This window comes from Atractosteus spatula, chromosome 11 (assembly GCF_055471065.1).
Source record: "Atractosteus spatula isolate fAtrSpa1 chromosome 11, fAtrSpa1.hap1, whole genome shotgun sequence".
In the NCBI taxonomy this organism is placed as follows: domain Eukaryota; kingdom Metazoa; phylum Chordata; class Actinopteri; order Semionotiformes; family Lepisosteidae; genus Atractosteus; species Atractosteus spatula.
In genome coordinates, this window is record NC_142716.1 from 13,623,929 (window position 1) to 13,635,703 (window position 11,775).

Below are 11,775 nucleotides of genomic sequence, written 5' to 3' on the forward strand. Positions count from 1 at the left end.
GAGGAATCTTGAATGCCGTCTTACCTCCATTTTCAGACTTCTGTGAGATATCTGGGATCTTCCACAGGATTCTCTGCTGTTCTGTGTTCCTGGAGATTGTATACAATTATTTTAGGACTTAAATTAAACTTGACCGACAACCATATTCACAGAACACTCTTCCGATCAAAACTGACGAATGTTCCATCCTTGAATAAGTTTCGATAAGTACCCGTTCTGGAACAAAACACGTGTTTTTTAGGCATCTGTATCCAAACCATCACAATGAATCTCTTACCAAGCAGCTGGAGGAAGTACTGCCTGAAGTTTGGTCACTCCTCCATCCACAGGAACTAGAAACTGAACATTGTTGAGAGCGACAGGTGTGGTCATTGCTTCCCCATTGTATTTGTAGTCTATTCTTAGGTCCGTGCTGTTGGGCTCACACCGCCAGCTCACCGCCAGGTTCAAGGGTGTGGACTGAATACCCTGTGCAGATACCTGAGGATTTGACATCTCAGTTTCAGTACGCCATAAAATGAACAGCACTTCTAGCAATCTTGCTCCTGTAGTTTCATATTTTTAGAAATTAAAGATGTTAAAACACTATGAATAAAACTTAAAACGTGGCACAAACAAAAGATCTTCAGCCTATGGAACTCAATAAACTCACTTAATAATTCTACAAGTCTAACTGTATTTTGAAATAGATGGACTTGCTTATGAAATTCTGAACTATAAACTACTACAAAGCCTTAATTACTGTGCAATAGTTAATTAAATGTTCTTACCTGATATTTTAACATGTCTACATTGTAGTATGTTGCTTGTGGTTTCTGCTCTGCCACTTTCTTTAAATGTGTCATCAAGTTTGGCATATTCACCCAAAACTCCTTTGAGTTGGCAGGAGTGTGCGTGACATCACTGTGAAATAACAGATAACAGATTAATACAATCTGCTTCAATTTGTATTCTATTAATTAAACTGAATTGGCTAGCAAGGCTGAATTTCATATGCAACAGCAAATAGAGCACAAATTATTCATTTTTGTCCTGAAATTACAATGTTTTGATTGATTTCATAAACTAGATAAAGATCTGTCGTCAAAATACTACATGACGCATGTTCAAAATCTGTTCACGGAAAAAAATGTTACATGTCCAAAATACAATCACAAAATTTAAATGCAAAAACATAATGTCTTAGAATCAGCTACCATTTTGGACACAAGAAAACAGACATGCTTATGAAAATGAGCTTCCAGAGCTTTGAGCTAACTCTAGCAGTTCAGTGTGTGAGCACTATGAGACACAGATCTGGCTTTAACCCAGATGTCTGAGGGAACAATAGCCTGTCCATAAGGATAAGGACATCAGCAACCTCCCTATAGCAGGAATGAGCCAAGGATCTGTTATAAATAATGGGATGGGGGAAGGAAATCAAAACAATGCAGGCTGGAAAAGGGATGTTTGCTTCCCATAGGTATACCGATTTGGGCATTGTAGAGGATAAGCCCTTGATCTCAGACCTATTTTATGAATTCCATTAATTTTCTTCCAGAGTTAAGCTATGAGGCACTGTTCAGAAGAGAAGGAGAATTGTTTTACAATGGTACGGATAACATTTTTGCAAGACTTTTTTCTACATAGCTGATTTGTAAAACAGTATAGCTGGAAACGTGCTGCATGTTGGCGTGGTAATTAGTGCCTCAGAGCTGCTAGATTCTGAATTTGATTCTGGAATCAGAATCTTCTGTGGGGAGTTTCTTTGTGTTGTTTCGTGTGGGTATTATGATGGACTGGAAACCCATCCAGAGTGTAGTCATGCCTTGCACTTCATCTCGTATAAGAACTGCGATGTCCATTAACACTAACAAACAATGGATGAATGGTTGAGAATTACAGATTATATGTATGCCCTGGTCATTAATTAGCAGGCACGGCTACGATATATACCATATGCTAACGGCAGACTGATTGCTGCAGTTGCCTGTCACGATACACAAAACAAAAGATCAGACACACCTTTAATGAACTTATGTTTTAAGGGCAGATAGCGTACTTATTTTATTATCTGCCTTTAACTTACCTGGCAGAGGAGATGACAGCATTGGTCATAAGGTCAAGGCTAACAAAAGGACTGAAGGATGCAGAGCTCTTCAATGATGGAGCTACTGATACAGTATTTGAGCTTTGCTTAACTGAATCGGTTCGGATAAGCAAAGTTTCGGAGGCACAATGAGTGCTAAATGAAAACTGTGTATGATACAGGCAAGGGCACAAATTCAGCTAACAGTTGGAAGCAGTGCCAAAAAACACTAGATCAGTTTTGACTGGAATTCTATCCATCCATTCATCCACCTTTTTCTGCTAGTTTAGGGTCCAATTTAGAGTTGTGGGGGAGCCAGAGTTTATCCTGGCAAGCAACAAGTGCAAGGTGGGATACACTCAGGATTAAATGCTAGACCATCGCAGAACAGACAGACACAAACACAGACTTGCACACGCTCAAACTAGTGCCAATTTTCCCAGAAGCCAGTTAGCCTGTGTGGCGTTAAATGGAGCATGTTCAGTGTGGTGGCGGAGCCCTGGATTAAGGGTAACCCGTTGCCTTAGCAAGCACAGCTGTCCTGGCTAATTAAGGATGAGCCGCAGCTGGGAAGGCCTTTTAAGAACCCACTGAGCACGTCCCCAGAGGGACAAGCAAAGCAGGACTCCGGTCCTGATACCCCCATAAGGGGAGAACATTCCAGAAACAATCCCCGGCGGGGGGGATTGTGAAGAGAGCGTTGAGGCCATGTTTTTGCTTCTTTTAATTTTTCTTTTCTTTTCTCCTGTCCCGCTGTGATGGGGCAAGTTGGGTTTTCTTTTGTTTTGGCCTCGCTCCTTTTCTTCCAGCCTGGACCCCGCTAAATAGAGATAGTCCAGACTGGATACCGCTGTTCCAAGTGGTCTTTCTTTTTCCCCCAGACTGGACCCCGTTAGATAGGAAGAGTCCAGTCTGGACGCCATTGTACAAAGTGGTGTGCCTTTTTCTTTTTCCTTTTTGTTTTTTTTTGTTTTTTGCTGATCTCACACTGGTGCCTTCGCCTCTTCAAACAAGGCGTTGACTTTTACCAGCATTCTCCATGGCTCCTTATACTCCCACATTGTTACGCCTGCCAGGATGTTTTTGCACTGTGGGAGGAAACCACAGTACCCATGCAAAAATGGAAAAAACATACTCCAGGTCCGGAATTGAACCAAGGCACTCCAGCACTGCAAGACAGCAATGCTAATCAAAGCACCGCTGTGCCACACAAATTGTTTTTATTTTCCTAAATATAGGAATAGTAGTAATATTTTCTTTAGTAATTAAATTAATTAAACTAAATACGTAATTTCTTGTCATTTTTCTTTTACTTGTATTGTCTGAGTTGTTGTTTAAGGCAAACAACAATAGTTGTATTTCCTACAGGGGTGTAAATGGACCATATAAACTCTGATTACAGTAGTTCCTAAAATCCAACATTAGACACACTAACAATGGGGAGATGCAGGTAAATTATCTTTCTAGGGAACCAAACAGGTTTACCAGTCTTACATTAATAAGGAATGAAAGGGTAATAGTGAGGAACATGAAGTATTTTCACAAGGAAAAATGTAAATTGTAAAAAAAACATAACCAGAAATTAAAGTTTATACAGTCCCACAGCACTTTGTAAATATATTAATAAAAGGTATGACATTTTCCAGCATCCTTTACAGTACGTGTCTGGATCGATTTTTATAATCCAGTTTATGAAAAAATTCCATACTGTTTAAAAAAATCAATGAATAATTTCTTGCACTTTACCGTATAGTCAAAATGATGATAGAGCATAGCATACAATTTACATGATATAGTATATTTGTTTAGGATTTATCCACAGAGGCTTTGTAATAATGGAATAATGAAACATGCATGTCAGAATTATTTTGCTATTAATTAGAAACAGTTTAATCCCTCTTAATGTGTGTTAAGGCAAGATTATAATTGGCATGTTATTTACCAGCAAAGAAGCTGAGGGTTAGGAAGGACATGCTCCAGCTGACTGTAGTTTGTTATGCTGAATGTTAGAACTGCCGGGGAAGGATTATTGGCAAAGTGCCTTGTGATTCCAGCTGGAAATGAGAGCACCATTTCTCCAGTAATCTTCACCACACACCTTGAAAGGTAAAGGCAAACAAAGGAGCAATAACACAAGAAGTCAGCTTCCTGCATGTCATCACAAAATGGTAAAACAATTAAATGTGACTGCAACAGAAATTCATCAGCACCTTTAACAAAACAAAAGCAACAAGAAAAAAGATCATTGTGCCAACTAACCTCAAGCTTATTTTGTGCTCTGCGGTTCAAGTATTGATTTCTCTTTTGCCTCATGTTGGGGAAATGTATTGTGATTTTAAAAGACGTTTCAGTGCAATAAAAAGCAGTCAAAACATAAAAGAACTCCAATAAAAACAATTAAGAAAAATATAATTTGTGTTTATCAGTTTATAATGCAACATAATCACATATTTGCACTGTTTTGAGTGTTAACTTCATAACCACCTACTTTACTGGAAGAAACTAAAGCTCTTAGCAACAAAAATTTACAACCACGCCACATGGCTATTGCATAATGTCCAGTATGGATGACAAATAAAAAAGTGTTTTTGCTTTGCAAATGCCTTTCTAAAAGGATAAGATTTTGCCTCAGGGCAGTCAAAAGTGGCTATTCTGTGTAAATCTTGGGGATAGGTATGTGATTGACTTATACAGTACATTTGAGCTCTTGGCTTTTGTCTATATTCTTTTGACAGTATCTTAGCTGGTTCCCATAGAACAATGTCTGTTAAATTAATGAGTAAAACCTTTATATTTATTTTTCTTACTAATTTCTGTTATTATCAAATAAAATTCAATTCAATTCAAAATACGTTATTCGTTCATTTTATCCATCCTGAAGGGGGCAATTTAAGATTGAAAAAATGATTTGGTGAGGGGCACAACAAGCTGCCTCCATGTTTTGATATAACATAAGAACAAAACTACCGGCTTACTTGCTTGGATCTGCTCCTTTAAAGTATGCATTCACAGTCTCTGTGAAAGCAGCAGCCACTGGGAGAGTGTCCTGTGCACCCATGGTTAATGGGCTTGGGCCTCTGGATGATCCTGCAACACAGCACGCAACAGCTACTCATTGGTGCTGTCGCAACGTAGAACAAAGCAGAGCACACAATGCTAGCTCTGTCAAGAGACAATAAAACACCACACTTGATAACCATAATCTCACAGCCCTCACAGCTAACATCTAATGTACATGACACCTTTTCTTTCCATACTGATGTTTTAGTCGTATTCTGCTTCATAATGGTCCCGTGTCCTTCATTACATTACTTATTCTCAAATTTATTTTAACATTTTATTTGCTTTATTCAATAAAAGAGAGTAGTTTTATCCCTTCAGTACATAAAAGATGGAAATGGAGAAATAAAAAGACAGTAAACCAAGTATTTGCTTTACTGGAGATGTGTATGACTGATATTTTATGACTCATGATTTGTTCCCTGTGTATTCCTTCTAATTCATTAACTGTGTTGTATGTCTCTGTTTTGACACACAGCCAGTGTTGTTAGTGACAGTTAAGAACAGCCTTCTTGCTTATAAATCTTAAGACAAATGTATTGTTAATTAATACATAGAAAAATAACATAACCCTTATAAAGGGTTACGTTAGTTTTTTGTTTTGTTGTGTTTTTTGTTAAGTTTTTTTTACTTTAGATTGTGTTCTTTTAATATATGGTGTTTGGTTTCATTTGTATAATTATTGTTATGTATGCATTATACTTATTAAATGTATCGTATAATAAAGAATTACTTAGCAGCCACTTTAAGATGGTAGTACTTGAGAGTTTGTTACTGCAGCAATCAGTCTTAATAATGCAATTTCTGTTGCATTTTATATTACTGTAATTTAAATTCTGATACATAAACTTACATACAGTATACGCTTTCCTTTAAACTGTGTGCAGATAGATTTCTGAGCTTTTATATTACAATACGATTCTAATTTACAATAGCAGTGAGACCTACATACTGTACTTCTTGTGGAAATAATAACAAATAATAATGTTTCCTTTTTTAATGACCATTGGCAATCCACAACTATCTGATGAATTTAAAATACTGAGAATGAGAAAGAAAGTACAGAAGTCCTACATAACAAGAGGATACTTATAGTTCTAGGAGGCTGGAGCCACAGGCAAGATGGCACTGTGTAGTTTTCTCTCCTCGGTCAAATTGAATCACTCTATATTCCCCTCTCAGTTTTATCCAGGAAGGACTGAGCTCCCATAAGGACTAACGTTGCCTGGCAAAAAAATAGTCTGAGACTGCCAGTCAGAAAATAAATTTTCCTTAAATGTTCTATTATACACATCCAGAAGTCTATCTCATGGTGGCTTCTACTGATTTAAACAAGATCATATTTTCTCAGAGGTAACAAATGAAAACAAGCACAAATGCATGTTAGTGTTATGTTTCTTTTACACAAATTAGCACAGGCTTTACCACGGTTCGAGCTCAGGTTTACAAGCACCTTTTGAATCACCTCAGAAATTTTTTCTATGACTCATACTGTCACTTTAACCCCACAGCTTGATGGGATAGCAGAGCTAACTACACCATGATCTACCACTATTATGTATGGAAAGGAAATAAAAGTGATGTTTTTCTAAAGCACCCTGACGTATCCGGAAACTGTAAATATGCTGAATTTATTTCTCCAAAGTCTACAAAGTCCTTGAATAACAGTTAAAACGGCTGATAATCTGTCTGTGAGACATTTTCATTTTACTGTGTCTTTTGCATCAAGAGCAAAAATGACTTACATGTCAATTTTATGTACAGATAAATATCAAAATATAAATCCAGATATATGCAATACTCATCAACCATAAAACCAGGCTACATTAAACATTCAAAACCCAAACATTCCTGTGTGAACACACCAAGTATTCAGAATAAAACCATTGAGTACGGTCTTATAAGGGTTAAGTTTTGGTTAAGGGTCAGGATTCTACAATACCAAGATCAGCCAGTCACAAGACCTGTTGTTAGAGTACTATTATCATATACTGGAACTGAACAGCATCTGAAATAGGAAAAATGAGACTCGTGCAGGACCTGAACATGCAGTTAGTGGTAAGAATCATTCTGAATACTGCTTTAGCCAAAGGAAGAATAGAACCAAACTGAAGGGGAAAAAAAATCAAGAAGTGAAAAACTTGTGAAGTGTAATGAACAAAGAGATGAAAGGCCGCCACTGCATGGGGAAAAAAAGCTGTAGGGCAGGGATGGAGGTGGAGGTATCAGGGAGAGGCAGGATGTTAGGAGGGCTGGGAAGGAAAGCTGGAAGAGATGAAAGTCAAGTGTGCTACATTGCTGTACACAACTTACCTTCGAAGGTTAAATAAAACTTTCCTCTGTCAAACCATACCAGGGAAGGCTGGTCATTCTCTGTGTGGACGGGATTTGAAGTGGGGTGGGCAGGGCAGGGAGAGAGAAGGACAATAGTGTGAGTCACATGGCAGGTCTACCACACGTCACTGTGGGTGGGAACACAAGGCACTGCAAGCCATTATTTTCAGAGGGGACGGGGCTCCTCCTTTTTTCTGCTCACTGGCTTGGTATCCATGATGGTTCATTGGAATGCAGAGGTTGCAGTTTTAGAAATGAAGCAAGCCATGACAGCATAAGGAGAAGAAATTTGGTGCCAACATTTATGGCCACGGCTGTCGCATGTTTGCTGACGTTTTGAACATGTAGACACGTGCAAATAGTTCACACTGTTTTGTATTGTGTGCAGTAAGGGCACTTCCTTTGCAGGAAACATAATTTTAATTTGTATTATTAACAATAACTAGGTAACTAGGGGTATAACGTCAAACCGTTTGGAGCGGTGTTCAATTTGGGAATATGCAGTAGCTTCAGTCATCACAGGCCAAAATGAAGGAAGCTATTCTGCCACTTAAGTTAAAATTATGTTCAAATAAAGGTTTTGATTTTGTTTATATTCACATGTACTTTGCAAACGTTTATGGTTTCCATAATGAAGCAAATAAAACTAATTACATAACTAGCAAGTACCTGAATGTTAACTGTGCCATAAAGATATTTCTTAGGTAAATGTCTCAATTTGATTCCTTATGCAAAATACTGTTTCATTGAGCAGCATTGTTTTCTTTCCGACCGATCGCTCCCTTTGCTGTATTGCAATGGGCGCTGTATTCCAGAAGGTCTTTGAGAATGGCCAGATGTGAGTCAGCAAGTGAAGTTGCTTACAGAGAGAGCAGGGGGTAGACTGGAGGGCAGCACAAGGTAAGACAGACTTTTTTTGAAGAGGCGAGACGTAGGAGAGGGGAATGGAAGATGGAGAAGCTCAAGAGGCAAAACAAAAGTTTGGAGAGGAAAGGAAAAAAAGGTATCGTAGCAGGCTAAAAAAAGGAGAGCTGATGGAGAAAAAAGTCAAAAGGAACTCTTTGAAAGAGGGTCTGGAACTGTGTTTTAATAGCTTGGAGAAAGAAAGTCTGAACAATAGTTGAAGTGATTTGAACAGCTTTCACAACTTTAATTAGCCTGCAGTTATTCAAAGGTAAGCATGCAGTGGTGTCTCATTTGAAACTGTCCTTTTTTTTCCCGAATCTAGTGCTCAGATGAAAAAGAAGGTGCAAAACCTTAAATCTTATATCCACAGTGCATTCAGCATCAGATATAATTCAGGTAAGTTCTAACTTACTATATAATTATATAATATCTGACCATCAATAAACATGTCTGTGAATCTGTGATGCTCTGTACTATCCTGGCTGATACAAACTACAGACAATACCATATTAAATTGTTTGAATCATCACTTGAAATCAAACTAATCAAACTATAGGAAAAGTAAAAATTAAACTGGCTTGCATATTTTTCATTCTAGAAAACGGAAGATAGAAATGATGCATGAGCACAAAGTGCCTCACATATGATTGCCATTTAAACAACTACATCTTGACAAAGTTTCCCTTTTCATAGGAATGGTATTAAAGACATACAACTTTGGCTGTCATTGCATGTGTAAGAAGTAAAACAGCAAGAAACAAAATTTACCATATGGTCCTACTTTGTATAAGTGATGTTGGGAATGCAAATCCGCTGTCCATAGTCTTTAATCTATGCTCTTCATTACACCCATCAGCACGCAAAGTGATGCCTGCCATTCTAAACACTAATAAGTTTGCACTACTATGATCTTATGTTCATCAAATGACATCATAAATGGTATATGCACCTATGCAGAAAGTACACGCATTAGAAATATACTGTCTAATTCTGCTGGCATAATGGCTTGTTTTGTGATATTTCAATGTCCCTGGTTCCTGTAGGCTGATACAATACCTGCAGGTGTATCACTGCGCCTTTCAAACGTGGGTAGTTTGTCAACAAATGCGTCATCTTCTGACATTGACAAAAAAGATAAGCCACAGAAAAGGAAACAAATGTAAAAGCAGAAATCAAGAACGAAATGACAGTGACTTTTATGTATGCCTTCTGAGATTCAAATTTCTAAAACATAAAAAAAGAAAAAGTCATGCTTAAAGAATGGAAAAATGCAAAACAAATATGAAACTGAACATAAAATGAATTGAAACCATCAACCCATCTGTTTCAACACCTGACCAATTTGTTAGTCCTCCAGAACAACGCAATACATGAAATAATACAGCATACAACACTTGGTAATGTTATCATTAGAATTTTCTTTTCAACTGGTGTAAGGAACTGTATACAGTACATCAACTGAAAGTTTAAGGGACCATCACAGTTTAAATTCTATAGTCACTTCCAGTGTGAATTATTATGATACTTATTGCTAAATAATAAAATATAGACAGGAAAATACATTAATAAAATATTTAATTACACATGCACTTTCTAGATACCTTCTCAGCCAAGTAAAAAGACAAATGTTATCATAGCTGCTCAAAATGTCTGTTCAGTTTCCTTTAGAACATCCACCATATTGCTCTTCACAAGAAAAAAAAATGTATGGTGCTGTTACACGATACATTGGCTTAGATTGTGCGCTATAAAAGTGGTAAAACTAAGGCTTCAGGCCAAAACAGAAAATGTCAGGTCATTACAAAAATCTTCCAGTCACCCTTAATTAGTTAAAATTAGTTGACGCTTAGCAGAAAATAAAACATCGTAAAAATGTCAAATATAAGGCTGAGAAAACATCAGGCATTTGAAGATGATGGTAAGGAATTCGGACCTGAGACAGAAATGGAGAGGTCTTTACCGACTGTGGGTGTGGTGGCAGCACTGAGGGAGTTGGTCGATGATATGGAGGAGGTACTTTCAGCACGAGCCAAGGGGGCAATAGGTGGGGGGCTGGAGGAGTGGATTGGAGGGCTGAATGGCCGGGCCTAAAATAATAAAGAAAACAAGGATTTAGCATCATGGCACCTGAGGCAACAATGAGATCTCTTTTGTTAGAGTATGTCAACATAATTAAAATAATACATATCAAATTACATGATAAAAATGATAAAAAAACAAATGGTCTAAAACAAAAGGAAAAGCTAAAAAAATTGTTCAGCAAATAGACTTCTGAAAAATATGTTAAAGTTGCCACATCAAGGTTAGTATCTTCAGTTTTTGAAAATTACAGGAGATACAGATACCATAACAGGTAATGTGTTCACGGCAAAAGAAATGAAAGCTTGACAACATATTTGGCTTTAACCATCTAGGTTTGAGGAATAACACCCAGGTCAGGTCGACAAGGCAGTTCAAACCAACCTATAAAAATAACCCAAGGGGTGTCAGGCTGAGGTACTGTCTTTAAAACGTTCGTCATGAACTCAATTTAGCATAAATATACTCAAAATGCACTGCCTGCACAGTTCTTTTAAAGCTCAAAGAGATTAAATGTTTATTTTTTAGCGTTGCTAAAGACACCTGTGTATATGACACATACCACATCCCCAACTGCAGGCTTCCCAGGGGGCAGTCTGGGACGAGAAGGCGGCCTTGGGGGTGGAGGAGGTGGAGTGGGGCTGCTGCCTGCCAATGGCGTCGCAGGACGAGCTGGGGAAGACGAGCCTGCGATCCGACAGTTTCAGAGTAGCCAGTCAAAACCTGAATAATATTTACTACAAAACTTGTGGTGGTGTCTGTTCTTTGAAAACCCCAGTAGCTCTAAAAACTCCTTCTTATTGATCTTTTACGGGTGCTTTCAAATCAGTCACTCACTATCTAGTTTATCTTGAACCTAGATGATTACATTGATTCTTACATTGACAAGCTGTTATTTATCACCTTTCATCTCAGTCTGAAAGTGTCATTTGTGATTTCTGATTTTTTTGTAAAAAATTCTACTGCACTTTCACTTTGTTACAAAAACTAAGTCTTTCTTACTCAAGAGCTTATCTTTAAAGCCTTCTTATTTTCTTCTTATAATACATTCTTATTCTCAAAGTACTATCTTAAAGTTTGAACACAATTTCTTATCTAATTTATAGTACATTAATTTCTTTTTGATTGGTTTTTAATCATATACAAAACATGTACAAAGGGTTTTTGTCTTCCTTTGCAACATAGAGTAGGAATAGTTCTCTCATATTCTTTCACGTAAATAGTGGACCTGAAACTACATTTCAGTTCAAATGGAACATTGGTTACTTTTCACACAAGTACAGTATTTAATCACTCTTCGACAAAATGCCTCATAATCCAGTACTAAA

The 11,775-nt window shown here is 37.5% G+C and overlaps 1 protein-coding gene across 1 annotated transcript in view; it reads right to left on the minus strand.

The window, feature by feature from the left end:
- Nucleotides 1-11,775, minus strand: part of sgip1a (SH3GL interacting endocytic adaptor 1a) — a 64,132-nt gene that overhangs the window by 5,205 nt on the left and 47,152 nt on the right. Inside the window, exons 15-22 of the mRNA XM_088928259.1 lie at nucleotides 11,010-11,134; nucleotides 10,302-10,455; nucleotides 7,442-7,501; nucleotides 5,044-5,155; nucleotides 4,011-4,166; nucleotides 771-903; nucleotides 278-480; nucleotides 25-89 (exon numbers count right to left, since the gene is read on the minus strand). Of these exons, the coding sequence (XP_088784385.1) occupies nucleotides 25-89; nucleotides 278-480; nucleotides 771-903; nucleotides 4,011-4,166; nucleotides 5,044-5,155; nucleotides 7,442-7,501; nucleotides 10,302-10,455; nucleotides 11,010-11,134 (1,008 nt within the window). The remainder of the gene's footprint in view (nucleotides 1-24; nucleotides 90-277; nucleotides 481-770; nucleotides 904-4,010; nucleotides 4,167-5,043; nucleotides 5,156-7,441; nucleotides 7,502-10,301; nucleotides 10,456-11,009; nucleotides 11,135-11,775) is intronic.